Source organism: Scyliorhinus torazame, chromosome 2 (assembly GCF_047496885.1).
Source record: "Scyliorhinus torazame isolate Kashiwa2021f chromosome 2, sScyTor2.1, whole genome shotgun sequence".
Classification (NCBI taxonomy): Eukaryota; Metazoa; Chordata; class Chondrichthyes; order Carcharhiniformes; family Scyliorhinidae; genus Scyliorhinus; species Scyliorhinus torazame.
This window is the reverse complement of record NC_092708.1, coordinates 250,808,243-250,834,394: the sequence shown is the minus strand read 5'-3', so window position 1 is coordinate 250,834,394 and position 26,152 is coordinate 250,808,243. Positions and strand designations below refer to the sequence as shown.

General features: G+C 55.2%; 1 protein-coding gene across 1 annotated transcript in view; it reads left to right on the top strand.

The window, feature by feature from the left end:
• srp14 (signal recognition particle 14) overlaps positions 1 to 11,399 on the top strand; it is a 16,758-nt gene extending 5,359 nt beyond the window's left edge. Inside the window, exons 4-5 of the mRNA XM_072486141.1 lie at positions 7,047 to 7,086; positions 10,283 to 11,399. Coding sequence (XP_072342242.1) covers positions 7,047 to 7,086; positions 10,283 to 10,372 — 130 coding nt within the window. The 3' untranslated portion in view covers positions 10,373 to 11,399. The remainder of the gene's footprint in view (positions 1 to 7,046; positions 7,087 to 10,282) is intronic.
• The last annotated feature ends 14,753 nt before the right edge of the window (positions 11,400 to 26,152 follow it).

Here is a 26,152-nt window from a genome sequence, read left to right as displayed (position 1 = left end):
GAGAGAAGGTTGACCAACTGTCTAGCTACAGCTAATATCTGAATAGGAGAAAGAGGCTGCTCAGGCCTGATTTCATCCCCTCCCCTCTCTTTCTCTTCCCCTCCCCTCCTCTAACACCCCCCCCCCCCTCCTCCACCCCCCCCCCGGCCTCCTCCACCACCCCCCCCCCCCCTGGCCTCCACCCCCCCCCCCCCTGGCCTCCTCCACCCCCCCCCCCCCCTGGCCCTCCTCCACCCCCCCCCCCCCCTGGCCTCCTCCCCCTCCAACCCCCCTGGCCTCCTCCAACCCCCCTGGCCTCCTCCACCCCCACCTGGCCTCCTCCACCCCCTCCACCCCCACCTGGCCTCCTCCACCCTCCACCCCCCCCTGGCCTCCTCCACCCTCCACCCCCCCCTGGCCTCCTCCACCCTCCACCCCCCCCTGGCCTCCTCCACCCTCCACCCCCCCCCTGGCCTCCTCCACCCTCCACCCCCCCTGGCCTCCTCCACCCTCCACCCCCCCCTGGCCTCCTCCACCCCTCCACCCCCCCCTGGCCTCCTCCACCCTCCACCCCCCCCTGGCCTCCTCCACCCTCCACCCCCCCCTGGCCTCCTCCACCCTCCACCCCCCCCCTGGCCTCCTCCACCCTCCACCCCCCCCTGGCCTCCTCCACCCTCCACCCCCCCCTGGCCTCCTCCACCCCCCCCCTGGCCTCCTCCACCCCCCCCCCTGGCCTCCTCCACCCTCCACCCCCCCCGGCCTCCTCCACCCTCCACACCCCCCGGCCTCCTCCACCCACCCCCTCCCCGGCCTCCCTCCACCCACCCCCTCCCCGGCCGCCTCCACCCTCCACCCCCCCTGGCCTCCTCCACCCCACCCCCCCCCGGCCTCCTCCACCCCCCCCTGGCCTCCTCCACACCCCCTCCCCCCCCCCGGCCTCCTCCACACCCCCTCCCCCCCCTGGCCTCCTCCACCCCCCCGCCCCTGGCCTCCTCCACCCGCCCTGGCCTCCCCCCCCCCCCGCCTCCTCCACCCCCCGCCCTGGCCTCCTCCACCCCCCCCCATCTCCCTCTCTCCCCCCCATCTCACTCCACCCCCATCTCCCTCCCCCCCCCCCCCCATCTCCCTCCCCCCCCCCCATCTCCCTCCCCCCCCCATCTCCCTCCCCCCCCCCATCTCCCTCCCCCCCCCATCTCCCTCCCCCCCCCCCATCTCCCTCCCCCCCCCCATCTCCCTCCCCCCCCCCATCTCCCTCCCCCCCCCATCTCCCTCCCCCCCCCATCTCCCTCCCCCCCCATCTCCCTCCCCCCCCATCTCCCTCCCCCCCCATCTCCCTCCCCCCCCATCTCCCTCCCCCCCCATCTCCCTCCCCCCCATCTCCCTCCCCCCCATCTCCCTCCCCCCCCATCTCCCTCCCCCCCATCTCCCTCCCCCCCCCCCATCTCCCTCCCCCCCCCCCATCTCCCTCCCCCCCCCCATCTCCCTCCCCCCCCCCCCATCTCCTCCCCCCCCCATCTCCCTCCCCCCCCCATCTCCCTCCCCCCCCATCTCCCTCCCCCCCCCATCTCCCTCCCCCCCCCATCTCCCTCCCCCCCCATCTCCCTCCCCCCCCATCTCCCTCCCCCCCCATCTCCCTCCCCCCCCATCTCCCTCCCCCCCCATCTCCCTCCCCCCCATCTCCCTCCCCCCCATCTCCCTCCCCCCCATCTCCCTCCCCCCATCTCCCTCCCCCCCATCTCCCTCCCCCCCATCTCCCTCCCCCCCATCTCCCTCCCCCCCATCTCCCTCCCCCCCATCTCCCTCCCCCCCATCTCCCTCCCCCCCATCTCCCTCCCCCCCCCATCTCCCTCCCCCCCCATCTCCCTCCCCCCCCATCTCCCTGCCCCCCCCCACTCCCTGCCCCCCCCCACTCCCTGCCCCCCCCCCACTCCCTGCCCCCCCCCCTCCCTGCCCCCCCCCACTCCCTGCCCCCCCCCACTCCCTGCCCCCCCCCCCACTCCCTGCCCCCCCCCCACTCCCTGCCCCCCCCCACTCCCTGCCCCCCCCCCACTCCCTGCCCCCCCCCCACTCCCTGCCCCCCCCCCTGCCACTCCCTGCCCCCCCCCACTCCCTGCCCCCCCCCACTCCCTGCCCCCCCCCACTCCCTGCCCCCCCCCACTCCCTGCCCCCCCCCCACTCCCTGCCCCCCCCCACTCCCTGCCCCCCCCCACTCCCTGCCCCCCCCCACTCCCCTGCCCCCCCCCCACTCCCTGCCCCCCCCCACTCCCTGCCCCCCCCCCACTCCCTGCCCCCCCCCCACTCCCCTGCCCCCCCCCACTCCCTGCCCCCCCCACTCCCTGCCCCCCCCCCACTCCCTGCCCCCCCCCACTCCCTGCCCCCCCCCACTCCCTGCCCCCCCCCACTCCTGCCCCCCCCCACTCCCTGCCCCCCCCACTCCCTGCCCCCCCCCACTCCCTGCCCCCCCCCCCCCACTCCCTGCCCCCCCCCACTCCCTGCCCCCCCCCACTCCCTGCCCCCCCCCCACTCCCTGCCCCCCCCCACTCCCTGCCCCCCCCCACTCCCTGCCCCCCCCCACTCCCTGCCCCCCCCCACTCCCTGCCCCCCCCCACTCCCTGCCCCCCCCCACTCCCTGCCCCCCCCCCCACTCCCTGCCCCCCCCCCCACTCCCTGCCCCCCCCCCACTCCCTGCCCCCCCCCACTCCCTGCCCCCCCCCACTCCCTGCCCCCCCCACTCCCTGCCCCCCCCACTCCCTGCCCCCCCCACTCCCTGCCCCCCCCCACTCCCTGCCCCCCCCCACTCCCTGCCCCCCCCCACTCCCTGCCCCCCCCACTCCCTGCCCCCCCCCACTCCTGCCCCCCCCCCACTCCCTGCCCCCCCCCCACTCCCTGCCCCCCCACTCTGCCCCTGCCCCCCCACTCCCTGCCCCCCCCCCACTCCCTGCCCTCCGCCCCCACTCCCTGCCCCCCCCCACTCCCTGCCCCCCCCACTCCCTGCCCCCCCCACTCCCTGCCCCCCCCCACTCCCTGCCCCCCCCACTCCCTGCCCCCCCCACTCCCTGCCCCCCCCCACTCCTGCCCCCCCCCACTCCCTGCCCCCCCACTCCCTGCCCCCCCCCCACTCCCTGCCCCCCCCCCCACTCTCCTGCCCCCCCCCACTCTCTGCCCTCCCCCCACTCTCTGCCCTCCCCCCACTCTCTGCCCTCCCCCCACTCTCTGCCCTCCCCCACTCTCTGCCCCCCCCACTCTCTGCCCTCCCCCCACTCTCTGCCCTCCCCCCACTCTCTGCCCCCCCCCACTCTCTGCCCCCCCCCCACTCTCTGCCCCCCCCCACTCTCTGCCCCCCCCCCACTCTCTGCCCCCCCCCACTCTCTGCCCCCCCCCCACTCTCTGCCCCCCCCACTCTCTGCCCCCCCCCACTCTCTGCCCCCCCCCACTCTCTGCCCCCCCCCACTCTCTGCCCCCCCCACTCTCTGCCCCCCCCCACTCTCTGCCCCCCCCCACTCTCTGCCCCCCCCCCACTCTCTGCCCCCCCCACTCTCTGCCCCCCCCCCACTCTCTGCCCTCCCCCCCACTCTCTGCCCCCCCCCACTCTCTCCTGCCCTCCCCCCACTCTCTGCCCTCCCCCCACTCTCTGCCCTCCCCCCACTCTCTGCCCTCCCCCCACTCTCTGCCTCCCCCCACTCTCTGCCCTCCCCCCACTCTCTGCCCTCCCCCACTCTCTGCCCTCCCCCCACTCTCTGCCCTCCCCCCACTCTCTGCCTCCCCCCACTCTCTGCCCTCCCCCCACTCTCTGCCCTCCCCCCTCTCTGCCCTCCCCCCACTCTCTGCCCTCCCCCCACTCTCCGCCCTCCCCCACTCTCTGCCCTCCCCCCACTCTCTGCCCTCCCCCACTCTCTGCCCTCCCCCCACTCTCTGCCCTCCCCCCACTCTCTGCCCTCCCCCCACTCTCTGCCCTCCCCCACTCTCTGCCCTCCCCCCACTCTCTGCCCTCCCCCCCACTCTCTGCCCTCCCCCCACTCTCTGCCCTCCCCCCACTCTGCTCTCTGCCCTCCCCCCACTCTCTGCCCTCCCCCCACTCTCTGCCCTCCCCCCACTCTCTGCCCTCCCCCCACTCTCTGCCCTCCCCCCACTCTCTGCCCTCCCCCCACTCTCTGCCCTCCCCCCACTCTCTGCCCTCCCCCCACTCTCTGCCCTCCCCCCACTCTCTGCCTCCCCCCACTCTCTGCCCTCCCCCCACTCTCTGCCCTCCCCCCCACTCTCTGCCCTCCCCCACTCTCTGCCCTCCCCCCACTCTCTGCCCTCCTCCCCCACTCTCTGCCCCTCCCCCCACTCTCTGCCCTCCCCCCACTCTCTGCCCTCCCCCCCACTCTCTGCCCTCCCCCCACTCTCTGCCCTCCCCCCACTCTCTGCCCTCCCCCCACTCTCTGCCCTCCCCCCACTCTCTGCCCTCCCCCCACTCTCTGCCCCCCCCCACTCTCTGCCCCCCCCCACTCTCTGCCCCCCCCCACTCTCTGCCCTCCCCCCACTCTCTGCCCTCCCCCCACTCTCTGCCCCCCCCCACTCCTCTGCCCTCCCCCCCACTCTCTGCTGCCTCCCCCACTCTCTGCCCTCCCCCCACTCTCTGCCCTCCCCCCACTCTCTGCCCTCCCCCACTCTCTGCCCTCCCCCCACTCTCTGCCCTCCCCCCACTCTCTGCCCTCCCCCCACTCTCTGCCCTCCCCCCCACTCTCTGCCCTCCCCCCACTCTCTGCCCTCCCCCCACTCTCTGCCCTCCCCCCACTCTCTGCCCTCCCCCACTCTCTGCCCTCCCCCCACTCTCTGCCCTCCCCCCACTCTCTGCCCTCCCCCCACTCTCTGCCCTCCCCCCACTCTCTGCCCTCCCCCCACTCTCTGCCCTCCCCCCACTCTCTGCCCTCCGCCCTCTGCCTCCCCCACTCTCTGCCCTCCCCCCACTCTCTGCCCTCCCCCCACTCTCTGCCCTCCCCCCACTCTCTGCCCTCCCCCCACTCTCTGCCCTCCCCCCACTCTCTGCCCTCCCCCCACTCTCTGCCCTCCCCCCACTCTCTGCCTCCCCCCACTCTCTGCCCTCCCCCCACTCTCTGCCCTCCCCCACTCTCTGCCCTCCCCCCACTCTCTGCCCTCCCCCCACTCTCTGCCCTCCCCCCACTCTCTGCCCTCCCCCCACTCTCTGCCCTCCCCCTCTCTCACTCTCTGCCCTCCCCCCCACTCTCTGCCCTCCCCCCCACTCTCTGCCCTCCCCCACTCTCTGCCCTCCCCCCACTCTCTGCCCTCCCCCCACTCTCTGCCCTCCCCCCACTCTCTGCCCTCCCCCCACTCTCTCTGCCCTCCCCCCACTCTCTGCCCTCCCCCCACTCTCTGCCCCTCCCCCACTCTCTGCCCTCCCCCCACTCTCTGCCCTCCCCCACTCTCTGCCCTCCCCCACTCTCTGCCCTCCCCCCCACTCTCTGCCCTCCCCCCACTCTCTGCCCTCCCCCCACTCTCTGCCCTCCCCCACTCTCTGCCCTCCCCCCACTCTCTGCCCTCCCCCCACTCTCTGCCCTCCCCCACTCTCTGCCCTCCCCCCACTCTCTGCCCTCCCCCCACTCTCTGCCCTCCCCCCACTCTCTGCCCTCCCCCCACTCTCTGCCCTCCCCCCACTCTCTGCCCTCCCCCCACTCTCTGCCCTCCCCCCCACTCTCTGCCCTCCCCCACTCTCTGCCCTCCCCCACTCTCTGCCCTCCCCCACTCTCTGCCCTCCCCCCACTCTCTGCCCTCCCCCCCTCTCTCTGCCCTCCCCCCACTCTCTGCCCTCCCCCCACTCTCTGCCCTCCCCCCACTCTCTGCCCTCCCCCCACTCTCTGCCCTCCCCCCACTCTCTGCCCTCCCCCCACTCTCTGCCCTCCCCCCACTCTCTGCCCTCCCCCCACTCTCTGCCCTCCCCCCACTCTCTGCCTCCCCCACTCTCTGCCCTCCCCCCACTCTCTGCCTCTGCCCCCACTCTCTGCCCTCCCCCCACTCTCTGCCCTCCCCCCACTCTCTGCCTCCCCCCACTCTCTGCCTCCCCCACTCTCTGCCTCCCCCCACTCTCTGCCTCCCCCCACTCTCTGCCTCCCCCCACTCTCTGCCTCCCCCCACTCTCTGCCTCCCCCCACTCTCTGCCTCCCCCACTCTCTGCCTCCCCCCACTCTCTGCCTCCCCCCACTCTCTGCTCCCCCCACTCTCTGCCTCCCCCCCCCCTCTCTGCCTCCCCCCCCCCTCTCTGCCTCCCCCCCCCCCCTCTCTGCCTCCCCCCCCCCCTCTCTGCCTCCCCCCCCCCCTCTGCCCCCCCCCTCTCTGCCCCCCCCCCCCTCTCTGCCTCCCCCCCCCCTCTCTGCCTCCCCCCCCCTCTCTGCCTCCCCCCCCCCTCTCTGCCTCCCCCCCCCCTCTCTGCCTCCCCCCCCCCCTCTCTGCCTCCCCCCCCCTCTCTGCTCCCCCCCCCCCCCCTCTCTGCCTCCCCCCCCCCTCTCTCTCCCCCCTCCCCCCATGGTATAATTCTGGTCAATCTGAACTGCAACCGCTCGAAGGCCAGGTATCCTTCCTTGAGTATGGCTTTCCTCCCTGCCTAATTTTGCATGGAAGCTACCAACTCAACTGGCAATGGTGGATCTTTGCAAACTCTCTCCCCCCTCCCCCCCTCTCTCCCCCCTCCCCCCTCTCTCCCCCCTCCCCCCCTCTCTCCCCCCTCCCCCTCTCTCCCCCCCTCCCCCCTCTCCCCCCTCTCCCCCCTCTCTCCCCTCTCTCCCCTCTCTCCCCCCTCTCCCCCCTCTCCCCCCTCTCTCCCCTCTCTCCCCTCTCTCCTCTCCCCCCCCCCCCCCACCCTCTCTCTTTCTCCCCCCCACCCTCTCTCTTCCCCCCCCCCCCCACCCCCACTCTCTCTCTTCCCGCCCTACCCCCCACTCTCTCTCCCTCTTCTTCCCCCCCCCCTCCCCAACAGATCGAACTGTTCAGGCTGCGGTACAAAGTCAGTAGTTGGCAGTAACTGTTCCCTGGATGATGTCTGTTTGCGTATTTGAATTACTTGTTTTTAACTTCCAGATAAGCTCCAAAGAAGTGAACAGGTTCCAGATGGTAAGTGTAAACTCACTCTGTGCATAGTGTTCCATTGCAGTGATGACTTTATTGCGTGAATCCTGAATGCATGTATATAAAGGCTAGCGCTTGCTCTTTAACAAATGGTGAGAGTCACAGCTGTGGATTGTTAACCTCTCCTTCTCACAAACTCCTGTCTTAAACGGAGGTAGCAGTGGGGAAAAGAATGAAGTTCGGAACAGTACTTCAAATAATCTGCTATCATCTCCCAGGGTTTTATCAGCTACAGATATCTCGATGATGGAGATTGCTCCTCTAAACTGAGACCGATATTTACATTGCATTACAATTTGATGACCATTTTGCTGCGATTGACCCAACAAATCTTTATGCACACACCGTTCTTAAGTCTTGTCTGCCTAATGAAACACTTATTAGCTAAATTGACCAGCAACCTTTGGTAACTTTAATAGGAACAGGTGGAGGCTGTTCAGCCCCTCTAACCTGCTCTGCCATTCAGTTAGGTCACAGCTGATCTGTGCCTCAACCCCATTTACCTGCCTTTGCTCGGGATTCTTTTGGTAACTCACCAAAAATATATCAAAGTTTCGAAAACCTGTTATTTTGGCCTTTTGAACAAGAAAATTGCATTCTTCCATTGCCCTTTGTGAAAAGTACTTCTTGATTTTACTCCTGAATGGCTTAGCATTTTGTGTCCCCTTGTTCTGCATTCCCCACCAGAGGAAACAGTTAATCTGTATCCACCCATTCAATCACTTTTATCATTTTAAACACCTCAATCATCTAAATTCAAAGAAATAGAATTCATCCAATAGCCGGTCCTCATCCTCTGCCCAAAGCCATGGTATAATTCTGGTCAATCTGAACTGCAACCGCTCGAAGGCCAGGTATCCTTCCTTGAGTATGGCTTTCCTCCCTGCCTAATTTTGCATGGAAGCTACCAACTCAACTGGCAATGGTGGATCTTTGCAAACCAGCATGGCCCAGTCTTCTTTCCCTAGTCTGTTCTGAATTAGCTGAGTCTAGCCAGGGTAGGGATACCTCTGGATTGGGAGAGGAGAATAGGCCAAGGTGTCTGCTCCTTATCAGTTGATGATGGTGGACATCTGGTGAGGGTGAGATTAGACGTAGCAAATTTCGGTGTTTGTTTTCCCCTCTTTTTTTTTCTTGTTGGCCTTTCTTGGGATGACGGCTGGCAAAAGATGAACAGTGTACAGTACCATTGCACACCACTTGATGTCGCCATGCCCACTCTGAGATGGCCACTATTCGGAACTAAAATGTTTCTTTGGTCGGTTTGTTTTTCCACAAGCATTTTCCCATTTTTGATTGCTAATCATTTAGAATAATGGAAGTGCTACCTTGCAGCCCCTGTATGAGATGTGAAGTTTAATGCGGATGTAAAGCCATAACAACCTGCATTTTATAGCACATTTAAGGTTCCAAATCGCCTATAGGTGCTTCACAGGCAGAGTTGACACACACGGCCCAAGACAAACATTAGCAGAGTTGGCCAAAAGCCTGGTCACAGGTAGGTTATACGGAACTTTGTAAAATGGGAGAGAGAGCCAGGAAGGTTTAGGGAGAGAATTCCAGAGCTTAGTGCCCGGGTGGTTGAAGGCCTGGCCAGCATTGAAGGATGTGAGATGGGACAAGAGACCAGAATTGGGCGTGCAGTTTTAGGAAGGTTGAGTGGTAGAGGTGGTAACAGAGATACGGTTGGGGGCTGGTGGTGGAGAAAGACCTTGGGGAGATTTAAACATGAAGTTGAGAACATGGTTCGAATTGGAATACAGGATAGAAAGCATGAAGATAGGAGGCTCGCGGGGAGCATTGGAAAAAGTGAGTCTAAAGCAAAGTAAAGCGTCAGTGAGCATATTATTCCTCTTTGTGCTTTAGTTAAAAACAAACTACCGTCAAGTTTGGGTCAAAGTTTAAAATTTGAACTTGGAAACTGGGAATCTGTTTGATTCCAAGCGCTTATCATTGGTTTAGTTCAAGATGTAGGAATTTTGAATGGAGCCAGTGAAATCAGATAAACTGTTAAACAACAACCCCCATGGACTAAAGACCCCAATACAATATGGGAAGAGATGCACGGATAGTCAACAGTAGTGCCCTGAAATCAGCCAAATGTCTGGTTGTGGGGTATGCACTTGCCAAGTCTGTCACATGGTTGACTAGCTTCCTATTGCCCCTTTCCAATGGGTCACTTTGCAGTGGAGAATTGGCGATGATTTGACACTTTGAATTCCATTTATTGCAGTGTCAGCCTAGGCTCTGGGTGGTGAAGTAGAATTTCACTTCTGACACCATGTGGTATGTTGGTGGAATAATTGCTATGAGTTTGGTATGTTCAAACAATAACTCCTTTATTCTATATAACTAAACTATGTACAGCTACCCATAACCAGGTTGTTACATTGTTGAAGCCATGGACATTCTCCTTCTCGACTCAGTCATGTGTTCACTTACATTATCATTATTGGATGATGTGATGTCCCACACATTTATGCTTACAAACCCTAATACACTTTAGCCTGAGTCAGAATGTAATGTGTTCAATCCCCATTTGAAACTTCAGTACATAATCCAGCCCAACACTCCCTAGAGTCAGCATTGAGAGAGTGCTGGATTGTTCAGTGTCATCTCTTGGATGAGATGCTAAACCGAGGCCCTACGTGCCCCTCAGTTGAATGTAGATGGAGAGATCTCCCTGGTGTCCTGGACAATATTTTGCCCCTCCACCAATACCATTAAAACACATGATTTGTTCATTGTATCTTTTATTTCTGAGAGCTTTCTATGCATAATCTGCCGCATTCCCTACATTGCAACAAGTGACTACACTTCAAAGTACTTAATTGTCTGTAAAGCGATTTGGGACTTTGTTAAAAGTGTTATCCAAATGTTAATTTGTAGGTCAATACTATTAATGAGCAGTATTGATATTGCCCAGAAACCGACCCATAAAGAACTCCACGCACACACACACACACACACAAGGTCTGTCAGTGCTGGTTTTGGGGAACTGCTTCTAAGGGGAAGTTGGTGTCAAGCCAAATGACTTTGATTTATTATTTTCTTCCCTCCCCAATGATTTTGTTCATTTAGCTGGAAGAATTAGGAGCTGTATTTTGCTTTAGGTTGATCTATATTGTCCAGCATAGCTTATTTTAACGGTTTCTTTTCTTTCACTGCTCTGGGTTTTCAGGCGTATTCAAATCTGCTACGGGCGCACATGGACGGCTTGAAGAAGAAAGACAAAAAGAGCAAGAGCAAAAAGACCAAGGCCACGCAGTGACTGCATTGTTGGCATAGCGATGGAGGGTGGTGGTTGGGGAGCTATTTTCCTGTCCTGGGGGAGGATGAGTGGTCACCTTTTCCTGTATCGGTATCCGACCCCAGTGAGCTGCAATCGACTTGAGCTTCACATTGGTATTTCTAAACTTAAATCACATGGTGATGTGGAGAATTTGGGTGTATGGAGGAGGAGGAATTCGCTTCATTGGGGAATTTAATGGAAACACTATTGTCCTGAGGTGTGACTGATAACAATATCCTGAATAGCATGTCCAGAATTGCATGATTTTGTTTTCTGCAGTTATTCATGGTTGTGCAGACATTTATTATGAAGTATTGTGGGAGGTGACCAGAAAAAAAAATCAGTTCCATTTGCTCCTCCTCTTTTTCTAGGATCTTGCTTGTTTTACATCATGGGGAAAATGACCCTCTCTGCACAAAAATCTTGTTCAATCCTTGACCCTTTCAAAATATTGTTTCTGGGGGTATCAGTGATCTGCCCAGATTTTGGGTGATAATTTGTCCTGGTTGCAATCGATAAATTTGTGCTTTTCCCGTCTGTCGCTATATTTTTATGTGACCCTGAATCTCTACAATCCTCGATGCTAGAACAAGCTGCGATGTGCTCTAATGTTTACGAATGAGACCAAGCCCTTTGCAGAATGGATTGCTGAGGGTAACACCCCATAACTTCAAGTCAAGACTTCGATCTTCCCTGCCCTGTCCTGCCCTTCGCAAGAAAATCTAATTATTCCATGTAACATGTTAGCGGAAACCAGCCAGAGGGAAAAACAAGTCTTCAAATGTCAAAAAGAGGCAACAACCTTTTATCGTTGTCAATTTAGAGTTTTGACCTACTCACATGACTGTTTAATCCTTTTAGTCAAGGTTTTTGTTTAAGTGAAAAAAGCAGCACTGGAGCTAAGTGGGTTTCACGCTGGAGCAGATTGTGTTTTCAATCCGGTTATATATTGAGAATTGTTTCAGCTGTAAAAACTACAATAAATTGCACAAAAAGGCTTTCTGAACTGCTTTATTGTACCAAGATTATTTGTATTTGATACATCATTCTCGTAAGAACTTGTAGGTAGAACTTTGACATTGAGTTCGGAAGTTAGAGATTTAATCCAACTAATACTCCACTGAGACAGAGGGCAGGGTTACATTGCCAGATGCATTTTTTGGATGAGATGTCAAACTGTGGGCCATCTATCCACTTTCTCGACATCAAAGATGCTATGGCACTTTCTGAAGGGAGGGGGTGGAATTGGTTAACAAACCTGACCCGTCTAATTGTATTTGAAGAAAGAATGTACAAGGTCGCAAAAAAGACTTGGAAAGAAGGGTACGAGTGGTAGAGTCCTTCGACGGAGCCAAAGAACGTGCAGAGCTCGCTGGGAGGAAGAATGGGTGGGGGGTGGGGGTGGGTGGGGGGTGGGGGAGGCGACCGACAGGTGTGGCCGCTCCCTTCACAGAAACACTGACTGGGCATTCCAATTTGAAAAGCAATTCGAGAAGCACTTTGAAAGGCAAGGAAGGGAGATGATGGAGATCCTCAAAACGTCTGTTGAGGAAGCACTGGGCCCGATAAGAGAGTTGGGAGGGACTTGAGGCCGTGAGAGAGCATGGAGAGGTGCTGAAGGGGGTGGAGCATACCTTGTTGCAGCATAGCGATCAAATAGCCTCGCTCGAAGCCGAGACACTGGAGGTGGAGCCCTGAGGGGAAGATTGACCTGGAGAATTGGTCGAGATAGAACATCAGGATTGTGGAATTGGAGGACTCAAAGCCAACTGAGTACTTTGCCCAGATGTTTGCAAAGTTGTATGGGGGGGGGGGGGGGGGTGCTGCTGCGCATGTGCCCCCTCTGGAATTCGATAGGGCCCACCGGACACTCCGGCAGAGGCCTGGAACGAATAAGCCACTAGGGGCAGTGATAGTCTGTTTCCATAGCTAACAAGAAGGAGCGGGTCTTAAAATGGGCCAAAGGGAACTGTGACATGGGTGAAGGAAGCAGTCTCCGAATTTATCATGGCACTGAGGCTGAGCTTGCAATTAATCTTTACTTAGGTGAAGTTGGTGCTGTATAAAAATGGTGTGTTTTAGAGTGGCGTACCCAACGAGGTTGAGAGTTACGCATAACTCAAGATTTTTTTGAGGCGAAGGCGTTCACAAGGACTTGGACTTGGAATTGAAAGGGTTTGAATGGAACTTTTAATGGGAGTTGATGGGATTGTTTGGGGATGTATATGTATTTGGTTAACTGGGTTTATTCTGTATTGGAGTGGATATGTTATTTGGGGGTGGGGGGGGCAGCGAAAGTAATTGAGGATAATAGTTAAGGCAGCAATGTAAACAATATATGGCCCAAGGTGGGATGTTGAGATGTGTAAAGGCTTTGGTCTCGGTTATTCTTTTGCAGTGGGGGAGGTTGGGGGAGTTTTTGTCTCTTTTCTTTGGTAGCGGGGAGGTTACTTCACTCGCAGTTAAGATTTTAGCGAGTGAGTTGGGGAGAGGGGCTGCGGCCTGTTGGGACAGGTTCCGATGTGCCTAGCATGTTTGGTGGTGGAGGATGCTAAGGAGGGAGCATTGTTCAATTGGAGGTAGTTTATAGTTTTTGAGTGTGTGGCGGGGAGAGGGTAGAATATTGATGGTGACCCAAAGTTTTTCTTTGTCTTGCCTTATAGATGGGGCTGCTGGCCATCTTGATGGGCCTTGGTTCCAGGATCAGGATCTTGGAACAAGGAGGAGATAATCCTCGACATGCTGACTTTGATAGCAGGGCCTTTTGGGGGGGGTGGGGGTGGGGGGGGGGGGGGGGGGGGGAGAAAGAGTCTTACTTAACAAAAGGGTCTGTTTCCTTGCAGGGAGGGTTGTGGCAGATCAGGGAGGTATGTGATAGTCACTGGAAGGCAAGATAGTGATGCTGGTGAATGGGAATGCCCCAAATTGGGACAGTGTAACATTCATGAGGAGATTATTGGCCGCAATACCAGATTTGGTCTTGACCGGTCTAAGCGAAAGTTGTTGGCCTCCAGAAGCAGATCTCCGGGGGGGGGTTTACGCACCCTGGGGGTAAGAAATGTGTTTTTCTCCCCAGTCCATAAAGTATACTCGAGGATAGATTGTTTTTTTTCCCCTGGTGGGAAGACCTCCCTGGTGAGGAAAGCTTGAGTATTCAACGATAGTCATTTAAAAAAAAAAAAAATTGAGTATCCAATTCATTAGACGATAGTTATTTCTGACCACGCTCCATATCTAGTAGATTTGGTATTTGAAGTAGGTTCAGTTTAGCCTCCGATATGGAGGCTGAATGTGGGATTATTGACAGAATAGGAGTTCTGGGGACGGATAGCGAGGACAATAGATAACTTAAGTGGTGTTTAATGGGAACGGGTCAGTCTCGCCCTCTGGGAGGCTCTGAAAGCAGTGATTGGAAGGGAGAACATATCACACAGGGAGGCTAGGGAAGAACACCAAAGGTTGCTGGATGACATACAGGCAGTAGACCGCAGGCACTTGAATGACCTGACCCGAGAGCGCATGGCAAGAAGGAAAAAGCTGCAGATGCAATTTAACCTGATATCCATGGATAAGGTGGCACAGTGGTTAGCACTGCTCCTCACAGTGCCAGGGACCCGGGTTGAATTGCATCACTGTTGGTGTGGAGTTTGCACTTTCTCCCTGTGCGTGGGTTTCCACCGGGTTCTCCGGTTTCCTCCCACAGCCCAAAGATGCGCAGGTTAGGTGGATTGAGTAAGCTAAATTGCCCTTCGTGTCCAGGGTTGTGCAGGTTAAGTGGGATTACAGGTTTGCAGGAATAGGGTGGGAACCTGATTAGGGTACTTAGTTGGAGGATTGGCACAGAGTCGAAGGGCCAATTGGCCGCCTTCACTGTAGTGATTCTATAATTCTAAGGCGTGCACCGCTCTGTGGGGTTACGAATATGGGGAGAAGGCCAGCCGTCTCTTGGTTTACCAGTTGAGGCAGCAGGCGGCCTCCTGGGAGATTATCCGGGCCAGAGAATCGGGTGGCAGGTTGGTGTCCACTACGGCCAAAGTTAATGGAGCATTTGAACGTTCAATAGGGCGGATTTACGGGGGCAGGGGAGGTCGGGTATGTCGAAGTTTTTGGAGGGCTTAAGAGTTCCCCGAAGTGACGGAGCAAGAGTGTGAGGGGTTGGAGGAGCCGTTGGGTATGGAGATAGGGCAAATGCAAACAGGGAAGGCCCCAGGGCCAGAAGGGTTCAAGATGGAATTCTACAAGAAGTTTGCTGGACAGCTGATGCTGTTATTAGTGGGGATGGTTGAGGATTTGGTAATAAGGGATTCCTCGGCAGAGATGTTGATGCAGGCATCTATTTCACTTTGACAAGGACCTCATGGAATATGGGTCGTACTGCTCTATTTCATTCTCAACGTGAATGCCAAGATACTGGCGCTGAGGTTGGAGCCATGTCTTCTTCAGGTTATTGGGGAAGATCAAACGGGTTTTGTAAAGGCTGGCAATTGTCATCTAATGTGCGGCGATTGCTAAATGTGGTGCTTTCCCTGTCTTGAGGGGCCAGATCCAGAGGTAATCTTCTTGGACACCGGAAAGACATTCGATGGGGGTATCGTTTTGCGGAATTGGTCACCATTAGCTGTTTAAGGGGGTGAGGTTTTTTTTTAAGTATGTGTTTGTGTTCATTCTTGTTATTCTGTATTATGTAAAATTTAAATTTTGAATAAAGGGGCTGGTTTAGCACACTGCTAAATCGCTGGCTTTTAAAGCAGACCAAGGCAGGCCAGCAGCATGGTTCAATTCCCGTACCAGCCTCCCCGAACAGGCGCCGGAATGTGGCAACTAGGGGCTTTTCACAGTAACTTCATTGAAGCCTACTTGTGACAATAAGCGATTTTCATTTACAAGATGTTTTTTTTTTTTAAAAGTGTTTTGGAATGGCCTGAAGTTGGGTATAAATGCAGGTGTTTTCCTGCCCATTAAACAATCATGAAGCTGAAAACAGGATAGGTTCAACAATGGATAACTGAATCGTGACTTTTACACCTGACAATGTGCTGCCCTCTTAATAGATCCTCTTTCTGAATGCAGAACAGAGGTGGTTGAATTTCAACATAGATGATATGCAATTGAGAAGTAGTTCCAGCATTTTAGTTTAATAAGGACAGTAAGAGTAATATATCCTGGGTACAATACCATAGAGTGAGTTCTCCCAGTGAGCCAGAGAAGACACAGCCAGAGTGAGACACAGCGAAGAGTGAGTTTGGGAATTTGAAGCTGGGTGGGAATTGAATCCAATCCAATCGGTAAGACAGTTCCTTTTAAATTTCAGGAATTTAAATCAATCTAGAATTGTGCAGTGAAGGTTAACAAGGGGCTGCCCCACCCACTCTCATAACTGGTTGGCAATTAAGTGTCAGTCACCTGACGCTACTTTGATCTAAAAGCAGGGGGGGGGGGGGATCAACTCAGGCCAATTTTTAAAAAGCAACTTTAACTCCCTCCCAGTGAGTTCTCCCAGTGAGCCAGAGAAGAACAGCCAGAGTGAGACACAGTGAAGAGTGAGTTTGGGAATTTGAAGCTGGGTGGGGAGTGGGTGCTTTTTATCCCTGGTAAGTGACTGGTAAGCAGTTTTTCTTTTCATTTGTATATATATATTTTTTTTTTCTTTTGGTTTTTGGAATTGGAGTTGTATAAGTTAACCTAAGGTTTAAGACATGGCAGGAGATCCCAGACCCATGTCATGCTCCTCGTGTGCGATGTGGGAGCTCAGGGACATGTCCACTGTCCCTGGCTCCTTCAGGTGCAAGAAGTGTGTCCAGTTGCAGCTCCTGTTAGACCGCTTGACGGCTCTGGAGCTGCGGATGGACTCACTTTGGAGCATCCGCGATGCTGAGGACATCGTGGATAGCACGTTTACTGTGTTGGTCACACTGCAGGTGAAAGTTACTGAGGGAGATAGAAAATGGGTGACCAAAAGACCGAGCAAGAGTAGGAAGGCAGTGCAGCTGTCCCCTTCGGTCATCTCCCTGCAAAACAGATATACTGCTTTGGATACTGTTGAGGGAGATGGCTCACCAGGGGAAGGCAGCAGCAGCTGGGTTCATGGCACCATGGCTGGCTCTGCTGCGCAGGAGGGCAGGAAGAAGAATGGCAAGGCTATAGTGATCGGGGACTCAATCGTAAGGGGAATAGACAGACGGTTCTGCGGACGCAATCGAGACTCCAGGATGGTATTTTGCCTCCCTGGTGCAAGGGTCAAGGATGTCTCGGAGCGGCTGCAGGACATTCTGGGGGGGGGGGGGGGGGGGGTGAACAGCCAGCTGACGTGGTGCACATAGGCACTAACCATATAGGTAAAAAACTGGATGAGGTCCTACAAGCTGAATTCAGGGAGTTAGGAGTCAAACTAAACAGTAGGACCTCAAAGGTAGTAATCTCAGGATTGCTACCAGTGCCACGAGCTAGTCAGAGTAGGAATGTCAGGATAGATAGGTTGAATGCATGGCTTGGGAGATGGTGCAAGAGGGAGGGATTCAAATTCCTGGGGCATTAGAACCGGTTCTGGGGAAGGTGGGACCAGTACAAGCCGGACGGTCTGCACCTGGGCAGGACTGGAACTGATGTTCGCTAGAGCTGTTGGGGAGGGTTTAAACTAATGTGGCAGGGGGATGGGGTCCAATGTAGGAAGTCGGAGGGAAGTATAATGGGGCCAGAAACAAAAAGCAGTAAGGGGGAAAGTGTAAGGCAGAGAAGCCATAATCAAAAATCAAAAAGGGCCACAGTACAGGGTACAGTGACTGAGGAGAGTGTGAAAAGGGAGGTGGTCAATGCAGGACTGAGGGTGTTGTACCTTAATGCGCGCAGTATACGGAACAAGGTAAATTAGCTTGTTGCACACATTGAAATTGAAATTGGCCGGTACGATGTTGTGGGCATCACAGAAACGTGGCTGCAAGGGGATCAGGGCTGGGATCTAAATATCCAAGGATATCTGTCCTATTGAAAGGACAGGCAGATGGGCAAAGGGGGCAGGGTTGCATTGTTAGTAAAGAATGAAATTAAATCGATAGCAAGGAGCGATATAGGATCAGAAGGCATAGAATCTCTGTGGGGGTAGAGTTGAGGAATCACAAAGGTAATAAGACCCTAATGCGAGTTTTGTACAGGCCCCCCAACAGTAGTCAGGATGTGGGGCAGAAAGTAAATCAGGAGATAGAAAAGGCATGTAAAAAAGGCAATATTACAATAATCATGGGGGAACTTCAATATGCAGGTTAATGTGACCATCAATTCACACGAGACAAAGAGTTGAGGTGAACAGTGGTTTTAATCAGCTAGGACTGTGCCTGCCTGCGACTGCTCTGTACTGAGTGCCGCCTACAGGCAGCAGCTCTATATACCTCCCCCGAAGGGGCAGAGCCACAGGCAGAGCCCACAAGGGCATCAACATAATACAATACAATATAATGCAATTACAATGGTGAATGGTAGCAGTAATACATTCACTACATTCACCCCCTGTTAAAAATTGAAGTCCAGGGGGGGTGAAGTGGGCGCACAGATCGAGTCTGTCCGGTGCGTTGATCGTTCGCTGCGGTCGCCTGAGCTCTGGTTTTGCTGTAGGCACGGGTGTTGAACTCGTCGTTGCGGGCACGGGTGTTGGGCTCGTTGACTCCGGGAGCGTCTCTTCTGGAGCTTCATCACTGTAGGTTGACGATGGGGATAGGGGGGGGGATGTTGGCCATGTAGGGGCGGGGCGGTGTTCGGTGTAGGGTGGGGTTGGTAGGTGATGGTCGCAGGGGAACCGGCGGGTGCCAGATCCCGGAGGGAGACTGTATCTTGTCGGCCGTCGTGGTGCGCCATGTAGGTATATTGGGGGTTGGCGTGAAGGAGCTGGACCCTCGCGACAAGGGGGTCGGACTTATGGCTCCTCACGTGCTTTCGGAGAAGGATAGGCCCCGGTGTTGTCAGCCAGGACGGAAGCGAGACCCCGGAGGTGGATTTTCTGGGGAAAACAAATAGGCAGTCATGAGGGGTCTCGTTCGTGGCTGTGCAGAGGAGCGACCGAATGGAGTGGAGCACGTCGGGAGGACCTCCTGCCAGTGGGAAACTTGGAAACCCCTAGACCATAGGGCCAGAAGGACGGCCTTCCATACCGTCGCATTCTCCTTCTCCACCTGTCTGTTTCCCCGGGGGTTGTAGCTGGTCGTCCTGCTCGAGGCAATGCCCTTACCGAGCAGGTACTGACGCAGCTCATCGCTCATAAACGAGGTGCCCTGGCCACTGTGGACGTAAGTGGGGAAACCGAACAGGGTGAAGATACTATGCAGAGCCTTAATGACAGTGGCCGAGGTCGTGTCAGGGCATGGTATGGCAAAGGGGAAACGGGAATACTCGTCAACGACGTTAAGAAAATACGTGTTGCGGTCAGTGGAGGGGCCCTTTGAAATCGATGCTGAGGCGCTCAAAGGGCCGGGATGCCTTCACCAGGTGGGCCTTGTCTGGATGATAGAAGTGCGGCTTACACTCCGTGCAGACTTGGCAGTCCCTGGTCATGGCCCTGACCTCCTCGGTGGAGTAGGGCAGGTTGCGGGCCTTGATGAAGTGGAGAAGCTGAGTGACCCCCGGGTGACAGAGGCCATTGTGGATGGCCCGGAGTCGGTCATCTTGCGCGCTGGCGCATGTGCCGTGGGACAGGGCATCTGGGGGCTTGTTGAGCTTCCTGGGACAATACACATTATCGTAATTATAGGTGGAGAGTTCGATTCTCCACCTCAAGATTTTATCATTCTTGATCTTGCCCCGCTGTGTATTGTTGAACATAAAGGCTACCGACCGTTGATCGGTTACGAGGGTGAACCTCCGACCAGCCAGGTAGTGCCTCCAATGCTGCACAGCTTCCACAATGGCTTGAGCTTCTTTTTCGACTGAGGAGTGTTGCATCTCGGAGGCGTTGAGGGTACGGGAAAAGAAGGCCACGGGCCTGCCTGCCTGGTTAAGGGTAGCAGCCAGGGCGACATCTGACACATCGCTCTCCACCTGGAAGGGGATGGACTCGTCCACCGCGTGCATCGCGGCTTTGGTAATATCTGCCTTGATGCAGCTGAAGGCCAGGCAGGCTCAGTCGGCAGAGGGAAGATGGTGGCTTTGATAAGTGGGCGGGCTTTGTCCGCGTAGTTGGGGACCCACTGGGCATAAGGGGCACATGCGGTCGGGGTCGGGCCCTAGGACTCCGTTTTCCACGACGTAGCCGAGGATGGCCAGTCGGGTTGTGCGGAAAACGCATTTCTCCTTGTTGTAGGTGAGATTGAGGGCTTGGGCGGTTTGGAGGAACTTCTGAAGGTTGGCGTCGTGGTCCTGCTGATCATGATAGTGATGTTGTCCAAGTATGGAAATGTGGCCCACAGCCCCTACTGGTCCACCATTCGGTCCATCGTTCTTTGGAAAACCGAGACCCCGTTGGTGACGCCGAAGGAGACCCGGAGGAAGTGGAAGAGGCGGCCGTCTGCCTCAACACCGTGTAGTGGCGATCTTCCAGGCGGATTGGAGGCTGGTGGTATGCGAACTTCAGATCTACCGTGGAGAACACCCAGTAGTGTGCAATCTGATTCACCATGTCCGCTATCCGGGGAAGGGGGTACGCATCAAGTTGCGTGTACCGGTTTATGGTTTGGCTATAGTCTACAACCATCTGGTTCTTTTCCCCGGTCCTGACGCCCACCACTTGGGCTCTCCAGGGGCTATTACCTCGATGATACCCTCCCTCAAGAGCGGCTGGACCTCTGACTTGGTAAAAGTCCTGTCCTGGGCACTGTACTGCCTGCTCCTGGTGGCGACGGGTTTACAGTCAGCGGTGAGGTTCGCGAAGAGCAGGGGAGTGGCGACCTTACATACGGTGAGAGGGGGTAGGGGCCCGCTGAACTTCAGGGTCAGGCTCCTGAGGTTGCACTGGAAGTCCAGTCCTAACGAGAGTAGCGCAGAGGTCGGGGTGGACATATAGTTTAAAATTGGCATACTCGGCGCCCTGTATCGCGAGGTTCGCGGCACAGTACCCCCGGATCTGCACTGAATGTGATCTGGAATCAAGGGAGATTGTTTGGAATGCGGGGGAAATTTGGAGAGAACAACGCCTTACCGTGTCTGGATGTATGAAGCTCTCCATGCTCTCAAAGTCAAACAGGCAGGGCGTTTTGTGCCCATTGACCCGGACGGTCATCATCGAGTTCCTGAGGTGCTTGGGCCGTGACTGGTCGAGGGTGACAGTGCCGAGCTGCTGGTAACTGGCATGGTCGGAGGTGGTGGGGCGGTCCCAAGATGGCAGCCCACGTCGGTCGCACGTGTCGGGCGGCATTGGAGATGGCAGCCAAGATGGCGGCCCCCATGAGTCGCACGTGGCGGGTAGGGTTAAAGATCGTGTCCGAAGGGGACTGTACCGGCAGGCACGCAGCCACACTGCGGGGTCTGCGGGCCTGTGAGTCTGAAAGTCGGGCCTGTGATTTAGAAGCTTTGGATCTGGCCAGGCAGACTTTGGCAAAGTGTCCTTTCTTGCCGCAGTCGCTACAGGTCGCGTTCCGAGCTGGGCAACGCTGCCTGAGGTGCTGGTTCTGACCGCAGAAATAGCAGGGCAGCCCCCAGGATTGGGCAGGCAGCCGCGTGGCACAGGCCAGGCAGTCGGCCTCTGGTCGGGTGTCCACGAGGGGATCGCGTGGTCGGAGGGGAAAGCATTGAGGTTCTGAAACCGCTACTTCTAATGAGGTGGATAGTTTTACCGTCTCTTCTAGGTCGAGGGCGCCCTTTTCGAGCAAGCGCTGTCTGACGTAGTTGGACCGGACTCCAGCCACATAGGCATCCCGGACGGCAGGTTCCATATGCTGCGAGGCCGTGACGCCCTTGTAGTTGCAGTTTCGAGCGAGTACCTTCAGATCGCGTAGGTATTCCTCCAGCGATTTCCCGGGTCGTTGACGAGTGGTGAGGAGATGCCGCGCAAACACTTCATTCACTGACCTCACGTACTGCTTTTTCAGGATCGCGACCGCGTCTGCGTACGTGGTCGCTTCCTCGATCTGCACGGAGATTCTGTGGTTCACCCGGGCATGGAGGAGACTCAGTTTCTGTTCCTTGGTGATGGTGGGTGAGGAGGAGGTGGCGAGGTAGGCCTGAAAACAGCGGAGCCAGTGCAAACAAATTCCTTTGGCTTCAGCTGCCTGTGGGTCGTGTTCCAGTCGATCAGGTTTGAGGGCTACTTCCATAGCGATATTGTAGCTGATTAAATTGATGCAACCATCAATTCACACGAGACGAAGAGTTGAAGTGAACAGTGTTTTTTTCAGCTAGAACTGTGCCTGCCTGCGACCGCTCTGTCCTGAGTGCCGCCTAAAGGCTGCAGCTCTATATACCTCCCCCGATGGGGCGGAGAGCCCACAAGAGCATCAACATAATACAGTATAATGTAATGCAATTATAATGGTGAATGGTAGCAGTAATACATTCACCACACAGGTGGATGGGGAAAATCAGGTTGGTAGTGGATCCCAAGAAATGGAATTTGTGGAATGTCTAAGAGATGTTTTTTTGGAGCAGCTTGTGACAGAGCTTACGAGGGAACAGGCAATTCTGGATTTAGTGATGTATAATGAGGCAGACTTGATTAGGGAACGCAAGGTGAAGGAACCCTTAGGGAGCAGTGACCACAATATGATAGAATTTACCCTGCAGTTTGAGAGGGAGCAGCTGCAATCAGATGTAACAGTATTATAATTAAATAAGGATAACTACAAAGACATGAGGGAGGAGCTGACCAGAGTTGATTGGAGAAGGAGCCCAGCAGGGAAAACACGTGGAACAGTAATGGCAGGAGATTTTGGGGGTTATTAGGGAGGCATAACAGAAATTCATCCCGAAGAGGAAACATGCTAATGGAAGGACAAGGCATCCATGGCTGATGAGGGATGTCAAGGACAGCATAAAGGCTAAGGAAAAAGCATACAAAGTGGCGAGATTTAGTGAGAAACCAGAAGATTGGGAAGCCTTTAAAAGCAAGCAGAGGGCAACTAAAAAAGCAATAAAGGGAGAGAAGATGAAGTATGAGTGCAAGCTAGCTAGTAATATAAAGGAAGATAGGAAGAGATTTTTTTCAATACATAAAAGGTAAGAGAGAGGCAAAAATAGACATTGGACCACTAGAAAATGTGGCTGGAGAAGTAATAATAGGAAACAAAGAAATGGCAAACAAACTGAATAGTTACTTTGCATCAGTCTTCACGGTGGAAGACACCAGTGGGATGCCAGAGCTCCAGGAAAACCAGGGGGCAGAGGTGAGTGCAGTGACCATTACTAAGGAGAAGGTTCTGGGGAAACTGAAAGGTCTGAAGGTGGATAAGTCACCTGGACCGGATGGACTACACCCCAGTGTCCTAAAAGAGATAGCTGAGGAAATTGTGGAGGCATTAGTGATGATCTTTCAGGAATCACTGGAGGCAGGAAAGGTCCCAGAGGACTGGAAGGTGGCTAATGTAACACCACTGTTTAAGAAGGGAGGGAGGCAGAAGACGGGAAGTTATAGGCCGATTAGTCTGACTTCGGTCATTGGTAAGATTTTAGAGTCTGTTATTAAAGATGAGATCGCAAAGCACTTGGAATTGCATGATAAAATAGGACTGAGTCAGCACGGCTTTGTCAAAGGGAGGTCGTGTCTAACAAATCTGTTAAGAGTTCTTTGAGGAGGTAACAAGCAAGTTAGACAAAGGCGAACCAGTGGATGTGATTTACAGTGGCGCGAATACAAGCCCAGGGATGTACTTCTGAGGCTGTATAATGCTCTGGTCAGACCCCATTTGGAGTATGGAGAGCAGTTTTGGGCCCCATAACTAAGGAAGGATGTGCTGGCCTTGGAAAGGGTCCCGAGGAGGTTCACAAGAATGATCCCTGGAATGAAGAACTTGTCGTATGACGACTCTGGGTCTGTACTCGTTATAGTTTAGAAGGGTGAGAGGGGATCTTATTGAAACGTACAAGATACTGCAAGGCCTGGATAGAGTGGACGTGGAGAGGATGTTTCCACTTGAAATGAAAATCGCTTATTGTCACAAGTAGGCTTCAAATGAAGTTACTGTGAAAAGCCCCTAGTTGCCACATTCCGGCGCCTGTTCGGGGAGGCTGTTACGGGAATTGAACCGTGCTGCTGGCCTGCCTTGGTCTGCTTTCAAAGCCAACGATTTAGCCCTGTGCTAAACAGCCCCTAGGCTGTAGACTTGTAGGAAAAACAAGAACCAGAGCACACCATCTTAGATTAAAGGGACGATCCTTTAAAACAGAGATGAGGAGGAATTTTTTCAGCCAGAGGATGGTGAATCTGTGGAACTCTTCCGCAGAAGGCTGTGGAGGCCAAATCACAGTGTTTTTAAGACAGAGATAGATAGGTCCTTAATTAATAAGGGGATCAGGGGTTATGGGGAGAAGGCAGGAGAATGGGGGGGAGAAAATATCAGCCATGATTGAATGGCGGAGCAGACTCGATGGGCCAAAAGGCCTCCGCCTGCTCCTACCTTCCATGTATCTAGATGGACATTGTGTACTGACAAATACGTTCTTATCTTCTCTCTCCCTTTTTTACCCTTAGGTGAATAGTGGGGAAGTGCTGGAAGGATTCCCAAGCTGATTTTGAACCGCATCATTGTACCATAGAATGTACAGTGCAGAAGGAGGCCATTCGGCCCATCAAGTCTGCAGCAGCTCTTGGAAAGAGCACCCTACATAAGCCCACGCCTCCACTCTATCCCAGTAACCTCAGCTAACCTTGTTTTTTAGACACTAAGGGCAATTTATCATGGCCAATCCACCTAACCTGCATATCTTTGGACTGTGGGAGGAATCCGGAGCAGCTGGAGGAAACCCACGCAGACATGGGGAGAACGTCCAAACGACACCAGACAGTGGCCCAAGCTGGGAATCAAACCTGGGACCCTGGAGCTGTAAAGCAACTGTGCTAACCACTGTGCTACCGTGCTGCCCATCGTGAACACTCCTTCCATGGCCAATAGGTCCTGGTGATGGACTTGAACCCGGAGCTTCTGGTTCAAGAGATAGAGGTGCTATCCACTGTGCCATAAGACCGTTACTATATCTAATAAGCTGACTCTATAGCCACCCTGTATACCGAAGGACTCCTGCAGTTTGTATAATCAGGTCAGCCGTGGTCTGGCTAGTCTCCGAAATATCCACACTGTTGTGCTTACCTTCACCTGTGATGTGTAATTGTTTTGGTGCCAACTGTCTCTACCTCTCACCCAGTTGACTATTCTCCACCTTTTGGAGAATGCTGCTCAACCACCGTGGGCATCATACCTGAGCACTACCCAGCTCACATGTACTTCACATAAAAGTAGGCCATTCAACCTATTGAGCCTGCTCCTTAGCTGATCATCCACCTCAATACCTTTGGGCGGCATAAGCACAGTGGTTAGCACTGTTGCTTCACAGTGCCAGGATCCTAGGTTTGCTTCCCAGCTTGGGTCACTGTGCAGACTCTGCACATTCTCCCCTTGTCTGCGTGGGTTTCCTCCTGGTGCTCCGGTTTCCTCCCACAAGCCCCGAAAGACGTGCTTGTTAGGTCATTTGCACATTCTGAATTCGCCGTGTACTCGAACAGACGCCGGAATGTGTCGACTAGGGGCTTATCACAGTAACTTCATTGCGGCGTTAATGTAAACCTACTTGTGACAATAAAGATTATCATTTTCCTGTACTATCCCCATAATTCCTTTATGCCATTGGTATTTAGAAATCTATTAACCTGCTTTAAACATATTCAATGGCTGAGCTGTCGTGGCCCTTGGGTAGAGAATTTCAAAGATTCATAACCCTCTTCTCCTCATCTCAGTCCGAAGAGGCTTCCCCCTTCCAGGATAGCGAGCAGCAATCTGAATTCTAACTGATTCTAACCCTCCTTCAAAATGTAGTGAACCCAATTGTATAACTTCAACAACTTGCATTTCTATAGCACCTTATAAGATAGTCAAGCATCTTCATAGGAATTATACCAAACAATCTGACAGAGCCACATGGGTTCTGGGGCATGCATGTTCACCAAACCTTGATCAAAGAAGTGGGTAATTAAAGAGCATCTTAAAAAATAGAGTGCTTTAGAGATAGAATTCCAGAGCTGAAGGCCGCAGCAGCTGAAAACACAGCTGCCTATAAAAATGAGAATGTGGAAGAGGTCAGGATTTGATGCAAGCTATGGCTCAGTGGAATTACTGTGCTGCAAGTCAGAAGATTATAAGAACATAAGTACTAGGAGCAGGAGTAGGCCATCTGGCCCTTCGAGCCTGCTCCACCATTCAATGAGATCATGGCTGATCTTTTGTGGACTCAGCTCCACTTACCCCGAACACCATAACCCTTTATTCTTCAAAAAAAACTATCTATCTTTATCTTGAAAACATTTAATGAAGGAGCCTCAACTGCTTCACTGGGCAAGGAATTCCATAGATTCACAACCCTTTGGGTGAAGAAGTTCCTCCTAAACTCAGTCCTAAATCTACTTCCCCTTATTTTGAGATTATGCCCCCTAGTTTTGCTTTCACCCACCAGTGGAAACAACCTCCCCGTATCTATCCTATCTATTCCCTTCATAATTTTATATGTTTCTATAAGATCCCCCCTCATCCTTCTAAATTCCAACGAGTACAGTCCCAGTCTACTCAAAATGGATAACCTGACATTTGTGAGGTTGGCTGTTTGAGCCCCAGTCCAGAAACTTGTGTGCACAATGCAGGG